The sequence below is a fragment of the Stegastes partitus genome, unplaced genomic scaffold, assembly GCF_000690725.1.
Source record: "Stegastes partitus isolate 25-593 unplaced genomic scaffold, Stegastes_partitus-1.0.2 Scaffold1195, whole genome shotgun sequence".
Taxonomy (NCBI): domain Eukaryota; kingdom Metazoa; phylum Chordata; class Actinopteri; family Pomacentridae; genus Stegastes; species Stegastes partitus.
Window position 1 is genome coordinate 15,746 of NW_007578926.1, and position 22,716 is coordinate 38,461.

At 40.1% G+C, this 22,716-nt stretch overlaps 1 protein-coding gene across 1 annotated transcript; it reads left to right on the top strand.

Annotated features, from left to right (window-relative positions):
* Positions 1-908: 908 nt before the first annotated feature.
* On the top strand, positions 909-22,495 carry LOC103368718 (protein transport protein Sec24A-like). The gene is made up of 18 exons (XM_008297171.1): positions 909-1,297; positions 4,769-5,374; positions 7,997-8,176; positions 9,326-9,388; positions 10,740-10,903; positions 12,902-13,089; positions 13,361-13,463; positions 14,830-14,956; positions 15,401-15,510; positions 15,631-15,743; positions 16,152-16,270; positions 17,879-17,934; positions 18,119-18,325; positions 18,737-18,860; positions 19,440-19,598; positions 20,306-20,479; positions 20,570-20,680; positions 22,248-22,495. The coding sequence occupies exons 1-18, from the start codon at positions 1,237-1,239 to the stop codon at positions 22,493-22,495; spliced, it is 2,913 nt and encodes a 970-aa protein (XP_008295393.1). The 5' UTR covers positions 909-1,236.
* Positions 22,496-22,716: the final 221 nt, after the last annotated feature.

Sequence of the window (22,716 nt, forward strand, 5' to 3'; positions counted from 1 at the left end):
GTGACAATTACTGTGAAGATCGTTTGGAATCTATGTGGACAGAATATTTCTTTAACAGATGTCTTGCCCAAAACTGATTGCACGCTTCATGTTAAAGTTGTACTGAGCAGTTTATTTGCAGCTATGTGCAAATGTACAAAACTTTATGTCGAGTCAACGTTATTTTTATAGCATTTACGGCAAAAACCATTGCGCCAAAGTGCTTCCCAGTTTAAATAATAAAGTTGAGACCCCACGGTATTGTTTATGGTGTGAATTTAATTTAGTAATTTACATATTACAGTTTAAACCCTGCAGAAACGATATCAAGCATAAATTTACCTGACTATAATAAATATTACCAACTAAGAGGCCACAGTTGTTGTTGTTTTTTTTTTTAGTTCTGAAGAATAGTTTATACATATAATCATTCCTTTGAGGTAGTATGAGCAAGCTTTGTTTTAATCTTTATTTTTAGGTGTATTATTTTGTTTAATATTTTTTGGTTTGTTTATTATGTTAGCATAATAGAAAAGGTATGTCTTTGTAAAACTTAATTTTTTGTGATCGCATTAATCACATTTCCGCATAATAGAAGGGATGCAGTCACTTTTCAGCAAGTGGAGAACTGTATTATATAAGTGGAATGGGTCCTTAAAAGCTATTTCAATCAATAAAAACATCTGGATTGGTGATAATATAGGGCACAGAGCTGGTAAACATGAGGGCAATTAGTTAATGACAAACGATCCCTTTTTGGTACAACACCTGTCCCATCAGATACACCAAACTGAATGAGAAGATGGCTTGGTAAGACAGTGATTGCTCATAAAATCGCAGATCTTGTTTCCAGTACGCTGGAAAATTATGCGCACCGGAGGAAATGCCACGTGTACACACTGCGCATGCCCGACGATTTTTACGTTGATCCTGCTGGGTGATCCCAACTTCCGGTGAAAGGGGAGAAGGCAGCGTCTCACACGATTACTCCGACCAGGCCCATCGTTACTCACCCGTTGCTAGTTGAACGGGGATTTCGGTAATAGCCATGGCCCTGTGATAGCCAACAAGTGGCCGAATCAACTTTTCAGGAAACTAGGAGACGTCCCCGTAGACACTGCTTTGACTCGACGCCACATCGTCGGAGCCACAGGTTAAACGTTACCCCGCGACTGCCTGCTAGTTAGCTAGCTAAAGACGCAGCTAGCTATTCGCCAACCAAGCACCTCTAAATTAGATCCTGGTGTCTATTTCAAGATGTCAACCGCGGGGTTCAACTCTCAGAATGGGACTGGGACGGGGCAGACGTACGCGAACGGTGAGTAACATTTAGATACAAGTAAAGTTAGTTTAAGGTGAAGTAGCTAACACCGGCTAACTCGCTTAACGCAAGTAAGAAGCGGACAGTAGCGGCACTTATTGGATCTTGGGTCTGTGGCTATTTGCTAACTGTTAGCTAGCTGGCTTGCTTAGTAACGCTGTAACGAAAGGTAGCCAAGTAAGGGTGAGCTGTCACGTACGGTTACGCCAGGATAACTGCGGTTAAGCTTGACCTATGTTACCTTACTGACTTAAGATGGCTAAAATAGGTTCTATCGTTAAGGTACGCTAACTATACATGTTGTGCTACCTAGCCAAACTTAGCAAGTGTTTGCTAGTTTTGGTTTGTCGAGGTGGCAAACCAACAGGTTGACAAAATGATTACGAGACATTATAACATCATCTAGACAGGTGTTTCATTGTCGCATCTTTGTGCTGTAAATACGGACATAATGCGAAATCATCGTAAATGTGACATTTAATGTTTTCACTTTAAGCTGCTCGTTGACTCAAAACTTTCCCTACCATATTATAGCATCCAACGAGCTTTTACTTGTCATTTTTCACTGACCCTCCTAAGAGTTTTTACTGTGCAGTTCGTTTCCCAGTAAACAATCCTACTTACATGTTTACTAGTGCAGTCGCTGTTGTGCAGTACGGATTTTTAGCTTGCTAAATGAAATAATTGGAACTTGTTTGCGTCCTACGTTGCACTGTACATGTGGCACATTGGGAATGATCCAGATACGTTAAATCAGAGGTTTCTCCAGCTTGAAGCAATTATGTACTTAAGTGTGAGAATGCTCACACATTTCTGTCATGTTCCCATAAACAAAAACAATCCAAATGCAATCGGTGACAGCTGACAAAAGCCCTAACTTGATATTTTTTTGTCTGATGATGATCAACTCCTGTGAAGGAGCTGTCTTGTACTGAGCACAAGAAGCACCTGCATCTCATGTTTATAATGCCTCAGCTGGTTTTCTAACATTGTAGACAAACAAATATGAATTTTTCATTCCATTTTGCCTTAATCGTAATTCCTGTTTCTCGTGAATCAGACGGGCCATTAAAGGATTTTAATCTAGCTTTGTACTTTGCGCCCTGATCAATCTGAAAGCACTGTGTTGCTGACAATAGGAACAAACCATGAAAGCATGCCACTGTGTGTGATTAGTTTTCAGAATAGGGCCTGTAAATAAAGTCTCAACACCGACTATCTGGTTAGTTGCCAGTTCAAATACCATGAAGGATCTGTGTAATCAATCATCAAAAGTGATCAATATGTGCATCTTTTATATTTTGCCACACTGAAACATTTTTACATCTCAAGTATAATTTACATAAGTCATGCACGTATAGAAATAACATGTTTAAAGACTGACTCTAACTACAGGGAATCTACCTACTGTAAACTTGTCTTATTAGCATGCTTGAGAGATATCCTCGCTTGACTGATCTATATTTTTTTGCATAGTATTATCACACAGCCACTTGATGTAAGTGAGGCCAGTGGTTACAATGAGCTGGACTGGAAAGGCTTTCCTTGTTGCATTAGTAGTAATTGGTTAAAGCTATCGGTCTGCACTGTCCTTGTGTATCCTCATGTCATTTTGAGGTATTTAACAGTGGAACAAGACAGACAGCATTACTGGATTTATGGGATAAACGTTATGAAGAAGCTTCAGTAATGACTGCATATAACTGCAGTAATTACCCCACTTCCCCTCTAAAGGTTTTCCTATGTAAAGAAGAATTATCAGTTTTATGGTTGAAGTTATGTTCCTTCACTGTTATCTGAAGATGTATGTTGACAAAGGCTCTTTTTTTTCAAACTTCGAACAATCAGTGTCAGTCTGAGTGACTGCAGGAACAAAATTGCGTCTAAAGATCTGTTGTTTTTCTGTTTTTCTTTAGCTCTTGTTGTGCTGACTTACATCCCCAAGTCTGTATTTGCAGTCATCTCTATTTGCTCATTTTAAGCTAGCTTTGTTTTTATGTTTTTACCTTTGAATTCGTAATTGGCTGAGAGGTCTGACTCCACATTAGGCTCTTTCTGATTGGACAAGAGCTCTTAACTGGCGAGGAGCTTTAGGTCTTACAGTTTCCCTGCTCACCGGAAGGACAAAGATTTGAGGTGGATTATGTTCCTTCATCTATCTTTGCTCATTGAGAAGAGTTGCTTTCTAATCCCTTCTCACTCTGCTGACTTAGCTGTGCTGCCTGTTATGTAGTGAGGACTAAGTTGATAGTAGTGAATCTGTTTGCATTATGTAATCATTTAGAGCACAGACAGCAACACATTGATGCTGCAATTTAAGCACTGACGTCTGTTAGATTGTAATTTAGATAACATTTGTTGATGTGAATTCCTACCCTGACCCATTTCTTCTTTTCCCCCCTGATTATTAGATAATAATTTCATGTCTCTTTTCTGTTTGTGACAAAATCTTGCATCATAATTTTTATTTGAGATTCTGGAAATTGAGAAGCAAATGCCACATTTTAGTCTACTCAATGCACAATCACAGTATTTTAGTAGTGCAAAAGTGTCTAGTGTTTTACAAGTGCTGTGTTAGGTAAAGTAAGGTCAGCCTTTGCTTGGAGCCCCACAATCACTGTCACTGAAGGCAGATCATGGTGAATTACATCCAAGTAAAGAGATTAGACCCTCAGCTGTCAGTTCTTTGGTCATTTGGTGGGTCTGAGTGGTTTTCACTTTGTGTTGTCAGTACCAGTACTGTGCCATCTGTTTTTCATGTAACTTTTAAACTCTTTGAACAGATTTCAACACAATGAATTCCTTTAATAAAAAGACACTTGAATAACAAACAAAAGCCCCTTTCAGGCCTTAAATCTGTAACAATGGGGGTTTCATCTGTTAGGGATGCTAATGGCATGGCTCTCGAGCTTTTGAACATAAGGCTACCTTTCAGAAATGTTCGACAATAAGTCTGGTCAAGCATGACAAGACTGTAACCTAGAGAGCTGCAGTCCTTGTGAAAATGTTGGCCTCTGATGCACAAGAGGGACTCCAGCAGCCCTTTTCTCAACACAGTAGTTGAGCAGCTGGGGAACAATTTGAAAGAGAAGTGTTCAACGTGAAGTTGATATGTAAACCTACCAGAGCATTTTAGAAGTAATGAGCACAATTGAAAGGTCTTTGATTACTCGATGTGTGTTGTTTTAGTTGGGGGAATAGTAATGTTTTTTTTTTTATATATATATATATTTTTTTTGATCGTGACAGTGAAGATGGACAGAGAAATGTGGGGAGGAGAGTGAGGGAATGACATGCACTAAATGAGCTGCTGGCTGGAATCAAACTGCGGCCACTGTGTCGGGGATTAAAGCCCCGACACATGGGTCGCCTGCCCTACCCGCCGAGCTATCTGGGCGCCCTGAAATTGTAATGTTTTTGACCTAAATTCATTAACTTGTCTGTATTTTTCCATCCATTGGTCTCCAGGTCCATCACAGAATCCTGTTGCCCTGCAGCAGCTGCCAGGGGTCAGTTATGGCATGACTCACCAACCAACCTACAATCCCATGCAGGCCAAAGTTCCCCCACCCCCTGGTCCTGGACTCTACCCTTCTGCACCATACCAGCCTGTTCCCCCAGTTAGCTCCTATCAGCCAGGCCCACCACTCACTTCTTACCCACCCTCTCCAGGCCAGCCGCTGTTGCCCAGGCCTCCAATGAGTGGTCCTCCATCCCATACCCCTCCTCAGTCTGCCAGCCCCAGCCCTGGTCCCAGGATGCCCCCTGCACAGGCCACACCTCCTCCTCCTGCTGTGTCTTCAAGTAGCTACTATCCAAACCCTCAGCAGCCCATGGCTCCAGCATGGCAGTACAACACAGCTCCCCCACCAATGGGGCCTCCCACTTCCATTAGCACGCCTCCCCGCGGCCCTGTGGCAAATCATGTGAATCCAGCTGCAAGCTTAGCAGAACCGCTGCCACCTTCATCGGCAGCTTATAGCAGCACACCACCACCCCGCATGTCCCAGAGTGTCACCCAACCCCCAGGCCCGGGGATGCCCCCCACCTCTATGCTTGGATACACTCAACCAGGTAAGAACACAAAGGCGCCACTGAACGCCACACTTGTAGCAGTCACTGTATCTTCTAAATACACAAAACGATTCAATTAGCAAATTATAAATTAATTACACTGAAGTGAGGCAACCACCCCCAGTTATCACAAATGAGACACCAATGATGCAGGCAGGTCTTTGGTCATCTCAATAAAAAAATGACTCATTCTTTTAGGTTTCAATAAAACCAGATCAATGAACTTTTATTTATTTAATTAATTTTATCGTCACTATTTCCTTATTATAATTAAGCAAACATTGTCGATATTAAATAATGATCACAGTTAACTTTCAAGCTTTTTTCTATAATAGGATTAAGATTACTGTGACTTCTGTACTGTCATTGTCTTCTGTTACTGACATGTGCTGCAGATATGCATATCTAGAATACTGATTTGTTGGAACTGGACATTGCCCTCTGCTCCTGCAGTGAACTTGTTGGCTGGTTGCTGTTTCTGGCTGCCACCCAATCACAGAAACTCATTCTCTATGAATTTGTACAAAGTTCAAAAGAGAATTTTATTGTTTCAGGTGTAATTCTTTTGAATTAATATGGCGTAATTTAAGTACTATTTGTTCCTGGTGCAGTTTTTAATGTTTTCTACCGTTGATTGTAACCAAATGCAGATAGGGGTATCTTTGAGGCATTTATAACAATTTAATAGTATCTGGTTGTAGTTTGATTTCCTGTTGTGGGAGTTAAAGGGTTGCCTCTACTGAGAAGTAGTTAGTTCACAGTGTCAAAAGTCAAAGACCACTCACAGAGGATCTCAGCAACTTTGCTCACCCAACAGGAAGTGGTTTTGTTACATGATGTGTGCATTATAGAAGCTGGTTGTGTAATTTGTGACCACAGTGTCTGAATGATTTGTTAAAGCATTTTGTAATTTAAGGTCTTGTGATCTCCTCTGTCTAGATGTAACCAGCATATCTCTCAGGCTTATGGTCATATTAGCTTAGACCGTCAAGACATATCTGGCCAGTACAATGGTGACAGAAAAGGTTAACTGTAGAAGTGGTTAGGTCATTGTGGAGATATTTACACTGTTGACTGATTTAAAATGTCACCCAAACCACGATCCAGATTGTTCCTTTTTTTTTTCATAGTGCAGTCAGTAAAATGTTTCAGAATAAATGTAAAATGGGACAGTGCTTATATAAAATGTAAAACAGCAGTGTGCACAATGTGACGTAGAGAGGGTTATCATTTTAGTGCTTATTATGCAGCCTCATCTCAGCTTTATTCTGCTTGACGTTCTTGATAGATTATTGCTTTATAAAAGTTTGAATTATTTGTCCTTTAAATTTTGAAGTCTCCCTTTTTTACACACTACTTTAAGAATCATCAACCTAATAAGGTGCATTTTAATAGACATGTTGCTTAGTGAACTCTCTGACTCTCATTTATTAAAACTGACCTCATACAGGCCTTAGGCACAAAAACTGAACATACTTGCTGCCATCACTGAACAATAAGTTTATCAAGGAGTTTGTTTGGGTACAGACAGGCCTGGACGAGCTGGTTTGTCAGCGGAGATGGATGTGTCAGTGCTCTGACATTAGCAGGCTGGGTCAATAGTGCCACCAGCTGTTGTCGCCACCATTAAGCACTTATAATGTTACAGCACCTCTGTGATGCCTCATATCTGTCTCGTACATGATATGCACCAAAGGGACAGAGTTGTTTTACACAGGACAGTAATGCTAACATAATTTTAGAAGCGATAACTCTGTTTAAATTATGTCACTGATAGTGCTGTTTCACCAGTAAGATGGAAGGTGTTGCTGAACTCCCCAATGACATTGTAACTCAGCTGAGAGAAAATAATTTAACAGTACCTTTTGGCATTGTCATACAAGTCATTTATAAACCAAAAAATAATGGTAGTCTCTTGGTCCAGCCTTTGAAATTTTAGGACTTGCTGCTTTTCTCTTTTGGAAATTGTCACAAACATTACAGATGTTACAATACCAGACATTTGATGTTTGCTACTTGTACCACAGAAATTCTATGATTCCTCTAACAATTTTCATACCACAGCCAAAAACAACAACAAAATAAATGTATTCTAATATCAATTTGGAATGGAGCTTTCAAGCAATAAAAAAAAAGACATCACTATTCATAGCAACATTGCACCAAAAAATACAAATGTTGACATTTCTGCTGGAGTGCCCAGCAGTTGATATATGGATAAAAAAAGCGACTCTTCAACGGACTAAGCGTAAGAAGCATATTAAAAATACTACAATTTTGGGGAAAAACAGTAGCAAACAGTTGAAGTGTTTAAAACAAACAATGCTGTGTCATAAAACTCGCTTATCCAGTTTTGTTGTGAGATTTTGTCATTTTCTGTCTCAGAAAAGTTTTGGGTGTGGCTGACTACTTCCTCGTGCTGATATTGTGAAAAGGCATTTTTTTTATTGCCATGGGGCAGACGTATCAGTTCTTGTGACATCCCCAGCAAGCATTGCACACTAGTTTGTCACACTATGAATGCTAAATAAGTAATTGATTGATTTCGGGGGGGAAAAAAATTGAGAGATAAATCGATGTTAGAAATAATCATACAACATGCTTGCTGTTGTTTTTTACCAGGCACTGCACCTCCACCAATGAATCCAATGATTCCCAACACATACCAATCAGGCAGACCTGCATACGGGCCTCCACCTACAGGCCCGCCACCTATAGGCCCACCACCAACCATGAGACCCACACCGCCTCCCACTGGACCCCCAGTGGCCAATGCTACACCTCCACCACCCAAAGGAGATGGTAAGTTTGTGTTTTTTCTGATCTGGCTGATTGATTTTGAATGGTCTCACAGGGGCCACCGACCTGCTCCGTAGGTCAGAAAGTGGAGAATGCAGGTTTTTTCAGAAAGCATTTACAGAACCAAACATGAAAATGGAACCAGGCTTACATGAATCCGGTCAGTAAAGGAGAGTTAGTACTTCAGACTCGTTGCAGATAGACAGAGAGGGGTATGTTTTATCTAACGCTGGAGGTCAAAGTCAGCGTAGCAGCATTTACTCCCACAGAACAATTATTATGTGAAGTACAAGCATTTTGTTGCTGCTGATTGTAAAGTGACTACTTGTGATGATCATGATACTGTGTCACTTTGCACTTGTAACTGTTTGTCCTTTTATAAGGCAACCATTAATGTTCTGATCATCGTTGTTTCCTTCCCTCCTTCCTCTACATGCCAGCTCAGTGTGGGGGGGCTGTTAACAGCACTCTCCCCCCTACTGAGTCCAACGGCCAGGAAGGGGATATTGAATGTCCAGGTGTGACTAAATCTGTCATTAGCTGTTCGATGTTGTGTTAGTGCTGTGGTGCCAATCTTGTCCTCTCTTTCCTTTTATCATTGTATCTATGGATGCACTATTTCTTTTTCAACCCCGTAAACTCATATCAAATATGAAGCTCTACAGAATCAGCTGACACTGAGCCTTAAACTGTTCCTTTGACAGAACAATGCTCAAAATGTTAAAAAAAAAAAAAGCTTGTCAAAAGGTATTAGTCAAAATTCTGTCCTCTAAGCTCTGTAACTGGTGCTTATGTAACTGGATATTTCTTTTAGTGCATCCCTGGTAACAAATACTTCTTGTTAGTAGTTTGTTTGCCTCTTCGTCATCTAGCGTCACCATATCTCCCATATGAATCTCTGAATAAACATTTTAGAAGCACCAAAGTACAAATGTTTCCTCAAAAAGACTATTAGTTTGCATAATTAGCATCCTCATTAGTATTGTTGTACTTCAGTGACACCCTCCTTGTGTCCATCTTGCACGTATCTTGCATGGTAGTTTATTTTCATTTCATATTCATCATCTGTGGTTAGCCCTCTGTGTCAGAAGCAGCTTTTTGCAAAATGTCACTAAAAATATTCATATTGTATCTGTGTTTGCTTCGAAACAGGAGCTGTGGCTGGCAATGGGCCACAAGCATCAAACAGCTATAATCATGTTGACAACAAAATGGGTAAGGCCATTTTCTGTCACATACTGGATTCTTTTTCACATCAACCACATGTGCAGTTTAGGTTTTCCAAGTATGCTTTTAAAGCAGTTACACACTTGGCAAATGGTCCTCTCAACAGGTTTTGCAGGAGGCAAAGCATTTCTACTTTTTATTTTAGAATCTGCAAAAGTAAACCCATTCTTCATAACTGTTGGAACACTTGAAATCAGTATATTTTCTATAAAAATCACTAAATCCAAAATATCACAGAAGTGAAGCTTCATAAAGCATACCAATAGCTGTCAGTTCTGGTTTGCTGTTAGCAATAGCATGTTTGTATTGTCTTAGCTTTAAAGGATAAGTCTGAGAATGTATGAGATTATTTTTATGTCATTGAGAAAACCACTAAATCTACAATGAGCTAATCTTCCTAACAGTTACTGCCTGAGTAGCCAAAGCTAAAATAGCTAATACCGCTGTGCCATAACCCTCTGTATTTGAAACACATTTCAGCTCAAGCAAAATTTCAAAACACGGTTTAAAAAGTAATGTAACAACAAAATATGTGCAAAAATGCAAGACAGAAAACATAATAGAAACTAAAACCAGGCCAAACAGGGTAACAACTTATGAAACAACAATTCTAAAAATTAAAATGAATTTAAAATACTGAATATTAGGACCCCTAAGCGCAATTAAAAGCTGCTGGAAACATGTTCGTCTTATGATTTTATTAAAACTGTCAATAGAGGAGGAACATTTGATTGAAAGAGGAATGCTATTTCAAAGCTTTCGAGCTGCTCCTGTACACGGCTGATCTCGCTTTCGATTGTGGAACAGTAAACGGCAGTTGTTCTGAGGAGCTAAGAGGCCTTGAAGTAGAGTAGCTCTGAAATATATTCAGGTGCCAACTTGTGCATTTATGAGACAAACCACTGTGCTGGGTGACGTGTACCTTCATTACCATGAAACACTGCCACTGTTGTTTATTTTGAGCCAATCCCTCATCCACTGTGCTGCTGTAAAAACCCATCAGCCACAAAGTCTGTATTAATCCGCAGATGAAAATTGTCTCTGTCAAATGCATGATTTACTCCAGTTTGGGTAATATTCGCTCAAACCACAGTGCCTCAGGTCTTTATTAAAGTGTTGCTGAGAACAGTAAGAAAGGTGCAGTGTTAAGACTGATTGATGCATTGTTGGATTTGGCCTTTTTATGAGGTTTGGTAATGGCAAGAAAAATGAACCGAGTGAATAATAAGACTGTGGCCTTGGCATTTAAAGGCATTAATTTGTCCAGTGATGCCTGCTACTCAGTGAGTTTGATTTCTTGTGTAAACTGAACTCATCTGTGTTCCCTTTTCCTCCTCAGCCGGCCTGACTCAGCCTGGACCGCCTGGTCGGCACTTGGGCCACTACCCTTCCCTGCCCCCCGGGTACCAGAACACCTCGGCCCCTCACGCCGCCTCCTCGATGCACCCTGCGCTACAAGCCGCCACGCAGCCTTACACTCAAGCACCTCAGCCATACCAGCAGGTGAGAGGAAAGTCACAGCCGACTGTGCGATGTCACAACACTTTGCATATGTTGGTTGTTTGCGGACTTGTCACGCATATGCACATGAGCTAAACCTGCGTGTGGTGGTTTCATGGAAATCTGACAATGCCAGCGCAGTTTGTTTTGTTTGTGTCTTTTACTTTTATTGTTTATAGAATTAAAACACCTCAGTAAAGGACTATTTTGGGATAAGTTTGGGTTCATCAGTGTTTATTATTTACCCTTTTTTGTCACATAAAAATTGTACCCAAGGATGATCCAGCCTTGTGGAGGTCCACAATTCTCTTCCTGATATCTTGGCTGATTTCTTTAGAGTTTCCCATGTCGTCGCAAAAGGGTTCAGTGTGTTTGAGGTGTGCCTTAAAATGCTTCCACAAGTGTGCCCCAAATTAATTCAAATGTTGTGAACTAACCTATCAAAAGCTTCCAAAGCCAACAACATCATCATCTGGACTTTCCCAAATAGTTTGAAGGCATAGCAATCTTAGTGTATTTAATTACCTTTTAATTACCTTTGACTGAAGAAGTGTTGGTAATCCTAACTGACCTAAAACAGGAAAAGTTTAGTCAGATTTAATGTCGGACAGTGAGTAAAAAAAATAAGTATGTCTTTTTATGTAGAATATGTAAACTTCTGGTTTCAACTGTATGATGAGGAAAGACTGAAGTTCTGACAATTCAGCATTTAATGAAAATGTTAAAAATAGACTGCCCATTAAACCCGTCGCAATGGCAGTATGAAAACATCTATACAGGCACGCCCGCTGATAGGGGGGGACAAACGGGTCTGTTGTCCCGGGCCCAGAGTGGCGGGGGTGCCCAGAACTGGACCCTCATTGAATTATGGATTTTTTTTCCCCAAAGAAGGGCTATTAATGGAAAGATACAGTGCAATATTTGAGTTAGAAGTTTTAATTTGTTTTCGTCTGAACTGTCTTTAATATCTTTGGAGTTGCCCTCCACCCCCACCTCCAACATTAAATGGTTTGGCCTCTGATCAACATCTGATGTCCTTTTATTGGAAGTTCAGATTTTGCACTTCAGCACCAAAATGTCCGCTCAGCAGAAATCTGGTGCTCAGAAAAGGAAAAGGAAGAGAAAACGAGAGGAAGAAAATAGAGGCCTTAGAGATTTGCTTAAAGAATATTTTAAAAAAAGGTGGTGACACGAAGCTGGAACTAGTAAAGTCAGCGTAGAGCGAGGTAAGAAACAGCGGAGCCAGCGTTTGTCAGTCTTGTAACGTTATCTGGCTAGCTCTTAATATCCATTAACTATGATAAAAATCCTGACAAAACACAGGTTGTTTTGACAGAAATGGACGAGTTTAGTGGCTCCGTCAGAGAGGATGAGACAGAGAGGCCGAGGCGAGAGATCCACCTGCCGTCAGGTAACAGAGATGAGGAGGAAGGGGCCAGCTGGTCCACAACAGAGGGACAGAGTCAGACCACGGATGAGAGAGAGACCGAGCGTCAAAGTGTAGCGGGAGGGGCTTGCTGCCCAGTCGGACAGTCTGAGCAGGATGGATGAAAGAGATGTAAAGAAAGCAGAATAGAGGAGAATAAGAGGAGGTAAGGTGAGGAGCAGGTGAGGAGAGGAACAGGAGAGGAAGAGCAAAGCAAAGGGGAGATGTGGGTGAGTGGAGCGAGGGAGGAATCTAATATCATCTTGGCCCAGGGAAGGCTGTCAGCTGGCCTGTATACAGGTCTGAGACTTTATAAGTTGTATGCTTCTCTGACACTTGTGTTTGTTCTGTAATAATATGAAAAACTATATTTTAAAAAAGTAAGTCTGTAAAAGGATTTTCTGGAAATACAATACTTGAGGTGTTTAAAGTGGTCAGACTTGGAGGCAGTAAATAATAACAGATATTTAAAGCTGTAATTGCGAGTGCAAGTCATCATCCACACTAAATTAAATAGCTGTCAATAGTTTTTGGTATATGCACAACTGAATAGCTTGTCGTTTCCTTTCTCTCAGCCACCTGGTGGCCCAGGCCCGGCCCAGCTGAGCCCGTCATTGGCAGCCATGAGCCTCCAGTCCAGCACCCCTGAGGCCCTGAGAGTGGTCAACCTGCTGCAGGAGAGGAACCTGCTGCCGCCCACCCCGATCCCAGCCCCAACACCCTGCCTTCCCCAAGACCTGCAGAAGATAAACTGCCACCCGGAGTAAGTCATGGTGGACTAATACACCTGATGTTTCTAGCGACTGTGACTTTGATTTGATTATGCTATTATCTATTAACAGTTTTGTTTTTGTGACTGACATGTTTTTAGTCTTTTATTGTTTCAAACTACAATTTATAAAGGAAATGTACTAAAATACTTCCAAAGTCTTGCTTTATAATACAGTGTAAATGCTTGGTGGGAAAAATAGTTTTCTGTGGATAAGTTTTCATCTGTGCGTGCATTGAATTTGTTCCTGTTTGTGCGTCTCCAGGGTTTTCCGTTCCACACTGACCAGCATCCCTCAGACTCAGTCTCTGCTCAACAAGGCCAAGATGCCGCTAGGCCTGCTGCTCCACCCCTTCAAAGACCTCTCGGTAACACCTCAATTTCACATTTAATGCTCAGACTTGGTTTGTTAAAAATGATTGTTTATAGTAAGCTTATTTATTAGATCTTGTGTAAACATAAAGGCAGGGTTACTAAGCTAGTTTCAAGATGCTTAACCAGACTCTTTTTTTTTACTAGTTTTAGAATGTGAATGAGAAAGATGTCAGACTGGAAAAGTATTTCTGTGACAGCAGTGTGAGTGCATAAAAGGAAACGCAGCATGTTATTATTATTATTACTATTTGAAAAATGTATTTAATGACTGATTGCATGTTCACATACGGGGATTCCCACTGATAGCCAATCAAAATGAATGTAACAGAAAGTCACCATATACCAGAGCTGCTATACCGGGCTGATGGGTTGACGGGGTGAAAGCAGCAGACCTTTATAGTAGTGTTGAAAGGGTTAATTGTAAAGTAGACATTTGAATAGTAACACATGTATCCTGGACACTTTGAACTGCAAATCCAGAATATCTGTATTAGTGGGTCAGACTTCAAGGTTACAGCTCTAAAAATAGACTCAAATTTTATCATTTGACCTGCATTTTTGAACTTTAGTTGTGGTTTTGTCCCTATCAGGTTACAACTGAATAAATATGTTGGGTGATTTTGTCAAACATTCATAACACGCAAGATGAGCTGAAGGTTTTCACTTCCAGCACATCGTGAAATACTTTTACTCCTCTGTCTCAAGATTTGTCAGGTTAACAATTTGTTGAACTGCCTTTCTGGAATTAACCTGTAATTCCTCTGGTTTGTTGTTCTTATGTAAACATTGTGAATGGCGTTTAACAGGTATTTCTGTAAACCAAATCCTTAAATTTATTTATTTTTTTAAAATATAGAAAAGTTAATAGTATAAGCCTTTAACCCAAGGTAGTCAGTCATACTTTTTAAACAATGCACTCCAGAACCATTTTCAGATGAGCTGGTCTCCCCTACTTCACTTTTAAAACTCTATGGCTGTGAATCTGTATTAATTTTATTGCATTCATGTGAATTAAGGTCATGGCAGCAGACATTTCAGCATTAGAACTTTCATTTATATCCTAGATTTAGATACGCTAGCTACACTCAATTAGTACTGATTAAACAGATTCGTTTTATCACTGTTTTTCAAAATAGGATTTGACTAAATACACCTCTAGGCAAAACTGTCACAGCGAATTAATTTACGTTGCCATGTTAAGTGAGGACACAAACAGCAGAGACGTTGCACAACTTGAACAGCAACAAGAAAGTCTTTATTGAAATGCCGCTCACAATGAGCTGCAAAGAAGAAAATGAGTTTGCCTGGAGGTACCTGTCTCACAGAGGTTGCATTTGTTCTGTGGTTTTATTATTGCAGCAACTTCCTGTGGTGACATCCAGCACCATTGTCAGGTGTCGGTCCTGCAGAACCTACATCAACCCCTTTGTGTCTTTCCTGGACCAGAGAAGGTGGAAGTGCAACCTGTGCTATCGGGTCAACGACGGTAAGAAAGAGGAAAGTGGTGACAGAGAAAGGAGGATCTGACAGAGCTACTGTGTGGAGAACACTGGAGGCACTTGATATGAGTCCAAACTAATACAGCGCCACAACAAAATGTATTCTACAAAGTTACAAGTGGAGAAAATGGCAAAGCAATATTTTTGTATTGCAAACTTATGTCTTCAGCATTTTTATTGTTGTGACAATGTCCTCATGCTGCTGTCTTGGCCAGATCTCTGAAGACATTACATTCTCAAAGACACTTTACACAGTTAGATAAAGGAAAAAGACTTGGTTAGAGGATGATTTTATAACAACGACTGGAGAATAATAGTATAATGGTGCATAAAGGGATGCATTTTATCCTCCGATCTTGTTTTTTTCTTCAAGGATAAAAAAAGTGTGTAATACTTCAACCTCACTTGATGTTATGTTTCTGTGTATGCAGTTCCAGAAGAGTTTATGTACAACCCAGTCAGCAGATCATACGGAGAGCCACACAAACGACCTGAGGTCCAGAACGCCACCATTGAGTTCATTGCACCTTCAGAATACATGGTAGGTTTACGGAGCTTCACTGAGCCATTGCAAGTGTTTTTGGGCTTTTAATGTGATCGTAGTTGTGTTGTTTTGTTGAGCTTGCAATGAGTAACCTGTGTTTGCCCTGATTTTGTCCAGCTGAGGCCACCACAGCCGGCCGTTTACCTCTTCGTTCTGGACGTATCCCACAATGCAGTGGAGACGGGCTACCTGAATGTCTTCTGTGAATCACTGCTGGAAAACATCAATGCGTATGTACAACATTAAATTTTAAATTATTGCATTTCTTCAGACAAAATTGCCTTTTTTTTTTCAATTTCTTCATGTACTTATAAACTATATATGGAGGGCTGTTACACACACACCCAGTTTAAATGATTCGGACTTACTATGTAGGTACACCAAGATGTATTAATAAGTCAAAGTCAATTTTTCCCTGTGTTTACTTAGCAGTTGGCCGCTCTATATATTTCAGATACTGGATAGTATTAAATTAATGCCAAAATATGAAGAAAAAACATAATCCAACATAGCATGCCGTCTTAGTGCAAGGAGCTTAAAATAGGGCTTCGTAAATATGGATGAAAGTATGTCATCTCTGTCACCTGAGTTTAAGCTTTTCTAAATTGTGTATATGTCTGTATATATGTGTGTTCCAGGCTTCGTGGAGACTCAAGGACAAAGGTGGGCTTCATCACCTTCGACAGCACCATCCACTTCTACAACCTCCAGGAGGGACTTTCTCAGCCTCAGATGCTCATCGTGTCTGACATTGAAGGTGAGATGCAGCCAACAGCAAAGGCCACACTCTAATTATTACAGCTTGTTGACATCAGCTGTCTGCAGACTTACTACGGGAGTTTAGAGCCAATAAATGCATAAGGTCACAAACTGTCTGGGTCGCTGTCCAAGACGTGTTGTTACAAATTTCCTGCTGTCTTGCTTTTAAGAAGTGTTCACTTCTACTTTATGTGAAACTTTGCAAAAACTTCTCAAACATTTAGCCCCAAATTTCTCACTTTTCTGATTCATTGAATAATTAATCTATTCCAGGCACATTAATGCAGACAGTCCTCAAGTCCGACCTTACAGCTGTTCTGTTTCCATTGTTGTGAAGGATCCAACAACTTTGATCACAATGCTTATTCTATGCACACCAAACCAGAAACAAATTGTAGTTATTGGACGTAACTCCACTCCTATAATCACATACAAAATTGAGTAATGAATCGAGATGGTTGCTGCACCACTGTTTTGCATAAAGAAAAAAAAATACGATGCTGTTGATGGTGGTATTTGAGAGGAGAAGACTGCTGCTACAACATGACATGGACAGGGGGGGAAAAAGGCACTTTTTGTCAGAGTTTAAATAATCAGCAGCAAGCTTCGCTCAGCAATTTTTCAGGGCCACTCAAAAGCACCTACCAGGGGTGTCATGATACCAGAAATGTGCTAGTGAGTAGCAATACTAAAATTGTACAGCTCTTTATCAATTTCCAATTTTTTATGGTGGCACTAGCATTTCCACTGCAGTCCCCAAGTTTCTGATGGAATGTAACCTTAAATATTTAAAACGTACTATACTGCACTCGAAATTTCACTCATCCAGTTTCCCTCCGAGGGCTTTTGTGTGAGTTTTTGTCATAATAATTCTGTGGCTCTAAAAAGCTTTGGGTGTAGTTGGCTGTGTGTGTTGATCTACTTTGTGCCTGTCTCTCCTGCTCAGCATCCTTCTCAGGTTGGTATAGCTAAAAAGGCGATTAGGAAAACTGCAGAGGCTGCTGCGCACTGCATGCAAACACATCACTATCTGTCAACAGGCTGAACGGGAGGGGGGGGCAGCAGAACTGGGCCCTCATTAAATTATGAAACAATTATTCAAAATTTTTCAAAATAGACCTATTTGTGGGGGGAAAAAATATATAATATTTGAGTTACATAAAAGCTTTTCATTAGTTTTCTTCCTAATTGTCCTTGAAATAGTGGTCAAGAACCCCCTCACCCCAACACAAAAATGATTTGGCCACTGATCAAACTTTGATGTTGTCATTTGATTTAAAGTTCAGTGCCCTCAACATGTCCGGTCAGCCCAGGTCCAGTGCTCAGGAAAAAAAAGAAAAGAAGAAGAAAACAGGGGCCTCAGAGATTTACTCAATAAATATTTTTTTTAAAAGGTGGTGACGGTGAAGCTGAACCTGGTACCTGAACCTGAACTTTTTATTCCCCTAAAAATAAGACTTAAAGAGGTTCTACAAGGGGGGTTCCTGCAGTCGGAACAACATGCACAAAGGCACAGACGGCACTAAAACTTCAGATCATTACTGTTGTATCAGCGGTGTATATGACTGTTATAGTCATTGAAATAACAAAATGTTGTGCTCCACAGATATCTTTTTACCAACACCAGACAGCCTTCTAGTAAACCTCAATGAATGCAAAGAGGTAAGAAATTCAACAATCCCATATATTTCTGGATTTTAAACTTAATTTTAGCTGTGTTTTCTGTTTCTTGACACCATTTAGGAAGTAGCACTGATTACAACTGCATATTTTCAATGTTACATGCTTTCTAAACACTGCCTACACTGCTTAGTGATAAGACTCACGCCTCATATTTGTTTCTCAGCTAGTGCAGGATCTGTTGAAGAGCCTGCCAAGTTTATTTGAGAAGACGATGGAGACCCAGTCTGCCCTGGGTTCAGCTCTGCAGGCAGCCTTCAAGCTGTTGTCGCCCACTGGAGGACGCATGTCTGTCTTTCAGACCCAGCTGCCCAACCTCGGTGTGGGGGCGCTGCAGTCCAGAGAGGACCCCAACCAGCGGGCATCTGCCAAGGTAAGACCTGGGGTGATGAGGTTTATCAGGGACAATAATGAGTGGTGTGTTCAGCATCATACAGGAGGATTAAAGAGCTGCATATCCTGCAGTGCCTGTATAGCCAGATGTCACTAGAGATATTTTTTGTTAAAGACAACTATAAATCCAATACCATGACAGAAAAACTGCTATAAAAAAGAGTAGAGAACACAGACTTCTTCAAAAAATAAAATAAAATAAAATTTTAAGATGTAATGCCTCAAGACAGGATGATGAGCTGCTGTAATACTTCAAGAAGTAATCATGAACCATCACTCATACATGATGATCATTTGACTTATTTCAAACTTCTTATTTCACCTCTACCTCATAGTTGCTTTATATTTACATTTTGTGCCCATGGTTCTACCTGTTGTGTTTTCCTCTCAGGACATCCAGCACTTATCTCCAGCAACAGACTTCTACAAGAAGCTGGCTCTGGACTGCTCAGGCCAGCAGGTGGCCGTTGACCTGTTCCTGCTCAGCGCTCAATACTGTGACTTGGCATCGCTCGGTGAGTCTGGGATGAATGGACCGGAGAGGGAACCTAGAGGGAATGAATGGTTTATTCAACCTTTTGTGTTTGTTTACATGTTTAGTGCTTAGCCCAGAATATTTTTGACTCATTTCAGGTTTACTTGGAAAGTGTACTGTGCTTGCTATACGACTTCAGTAAATATAAATACAAATCATAATGTTCAACTTGTAATGTTATTTCCTCTCAGTGCTAAAATTACCAAAACACACTGAATATACAAGTTGAGTTTATAGAATACTGTGATTTGTATTTATTGTAGGATAGCTTTACTTCTTTGGGCTTACGTTCCCAACTGATTTGGACAAACCTCTTGGGAAAGCAACACATTGAAAATCAACTAGTTTAATCTGTTGCTCAAAATGGCAACTTATTTTTGGGTTTTAAAGCACCATGTGCTTAAGGTAAAAACTTTCATAATGCAATATGTCATTGGAAACAAGGAAAAGCTGAAGACACAACCAGGAAGCCTCAGACTTTTCCTTGTAATAGCAGATGTAAACAGAGAACTTTTATCTGTGTTTTATATATACTTCTCGATTACCTTCTGTCTCCAAGGTTGCATATCCAGATACTCGGCAGGGAGCGTTTACTACTACCCCTCCTACCACCACCAGCACAACCCAGCTCAGGTGGAGCGCTTCCAGAAGGATCTGAAGAGATATTTAACCAGGAAGATTGGCTTTGAGGCTGTCATGAGGATACGCTGCACCAAAGGTCTGTTGGCACAAAAAAAAAAACCTGCAGTTGGCTGGCTGTTGAATATGCATTAATATACATTCCCAAATGTCTGTTTTTTTGTCAGGTTCTCATTTGTAAATGCTGTTCTCTTTCTTGTCTTTTTATTTGCTATATTCATCTTGATTTGTAAAGCACTATTTCAATATGAACAATTAGGGTTCAATTATTTGTTGTCTTGCTCCTAAATAAAACCAGAGTCTGGCACCTGAGATAAACTGAAAATGTTTTTAATTTAAAAGATATTCCATTTGATTGTAGGTAATGTTTCCCTGAATCTCTACTGCTAAGGTTCAGAGTGTGAGGTTTGTGTGTCCCACAGAGCCACTATAGCCACATTGATGGGAAATACAGCCATCAGTGTTGAAACAAAGCAGAATTTTCCAATAGAGATTTTCTGTCCAAATCAGCTCCATCAGTTTTTAGCACACAAAGTGTTGTTCTACTCACTTTTATGCACTACCAATAAACAGTTGAGTCTTTACAGCCTGTGAATTCATTTAAATGTTCATGACGAATATTTGGCATCAAAGTCTAAACTCTGAGTAAGTGTAAAGAACCATAATGTCTCTAGAATTCAAGACAATAAAGTTTTGTTGTTGTTTGGCAGCTTTTTTGCAGTTGATTCTGACAATTTAACGCTGTCCCATTTGATTGATTTCTTGTCTCCGTCTGTCTCCTTGCAGGTCTGTCCATCCACACGTTCCACGGAAACTTCTTTGTCCGCTCCACAGATCTGTTGTCCCTCCCCAATGTCAACCCAGACGCTGGCTTTGCAGTTCAAATGTCCATCGAGGAAAACCTGGACGACATGCAGGTCGTCTCTTTCCAGGCTGCTCTTCTCTACACCTCCAGCAAAGGTACAAACACACACATGGTAGATAAGATTAGAAATACCGCATCTCTGCCTTTTTTTTTTTTTGTTTCAATTGGTGCATTTTCTTTTCCAGGAGAGAGGAGGATTCGTGTGCACACTTTGTGTCTCCCTGTGGTCAATTCTCTGTCAGATGTCTTTTCTGGGGCTGATGTTCAAGCCATCACTGGACTGTTGGCTTGTATGGGTACGTACTGCTCTAAGAAACACTGTGAAGGAAACATGTTTGGTGAGACTGTTTCAGAAGGACACGTCACTGGGACTGTACAGTGTATTAGGTACATAATCAGCTCACAACATTAAATGCTTTGATTCTTCAATTGTAAGATAGGGGGACGTGTTTTTGCTCAGAGGAGAATTCATTTTTATGTTGTCCATAACAATTCAGTGTCACATCAGACAGTTTGTTTTTATTAAGTGTTTGAACACTCAGTACCACATGTACCCTTATTCCTTTCCAATTTCACTCAACACAAAGTTTTAGATTTTTTGTTCATATGGAAAACTCACTGTTTGTTTTATTTGGTTAATTTATGTAGCTTTCTACAGGATTCTGATAAACAGTAATAATTCTATTCCATAAGTTTTACCTTAAGGCCAGTGACTATTTTCAAGATAATTGATTGTATCAGAGCAGATGAATATTCTGTGTGAGAGTTGGTGTTGTGTATGATATTGGTAAAATGTGAATTTGTATGAAGCATCACTCTGAAAATATTCCTCATTGTCACAGTAAATAGTCCTTTAATTGGCTTGATGCAAAATCTTTTCAGGGTTTTCATCCACTTCTCTGTTATTAGCACCGACAGATGGTGATGAGTGGCGACAGCTGTGGTTGCTTAGCAACCACTGCATACTGAGCAGTCGGGTCTGTCCTGGTTCATCTGACATTAACTTCAAGAACAGGCACTGATATTTTTGCTTTCTTAAAAATACGTAACAAGACTTTTTTTTTTTCATTTTGATCTCATGATGAATGTCAGCTGGAGGAGAGCTGTTTTGACACTCTTCCTAAGGTGTGAATCATGATGCCTTGCTGAAACTCACCGCCAATAAACTCGCAGCTGTAATGTGCACAATACTGACAATCTTTAAGATGCATTACACTTACACTGCCCCTGACCGATAGGAAATGTACAGCTTTTAATCAAAGAACTTTCTTTCTCAGTTTTTTTCTATGAGTTTTCTTCTTCTTTTTTTTTTTAATTAAAGCACTACTCATGGTAAAATGTCGTAAAATATTTAACCTAATTATTTTGCTAACTTATCTGCACACTTCACTTAATAATGGCATCAAAACCAACTTAAAAACTTAACAACATGGTTTTATATAATGCTTGTTTGGTTATTGTTTTTCTGTATATTGTGTCTTGTGCCCAAAATAACATGGACTTATTTGACCCATTTTTTCACTTGAAGTAAACCTGTAGGTTTATTCACAAATCAGGTATTAGCTCATGATCTCCTTTCAGCATCACCCTCATTTAAAATACTTTGAATTACAGAAGTCAGGCACCATTGACATGTTTCCTCCTAAATCTTGTCTTTCTTAAGTCAAACTTTGCATGTGGTTTTAGCATCTTTCCAAATACTCTCGTATAATTTTTTGTTAGAAGAAGCAATTCCTTTGGAAATTGACATGTTCACTGTGTTTTTCTACCAGTTATGTTGCTAGTTCTATTCTAGTGTTATTCCACACATCCTTCACACCACACACCTTCTCCTGACATCTGATGATGTGTTGCTCTCTCCAGCTGTGGACCGTTCAGTGACGGCCAGTTTGAGTGATGCCAGAGATGCGATGACCAATGCTGCCATCGACTCGCTGACATCTTACCGGCAGTCTGTGCTTACCATCCAGCAGCCCGGCCTGCTGGCTCCAGCCTGCCTCAGACTCTTCCCACTCTTCATCCTCGCCCTGCTCAAACAGGTCGTCTATTTTAACAATATACAGTCATCGCACCTGAACTACACTGTCAGCCAGTTGTTTGTTCTACTATAGAGTTCTGTTTTGTCTTTGTTAATAATAACAAATGTACATAGGTACATTTGTTATTATTAAGGATCAATCTAACACATCTTCTTTTTGATTAGTTGGTTGATTTACTATTTTAATGGACACAGAACACACTACCCTTATTCATAGGGCTGCAACTGACAATTATTCTCGCTGTTGATTATTTTTTCTATGCAAAAAGTTATTTGATCTATGAAATGTCAGTA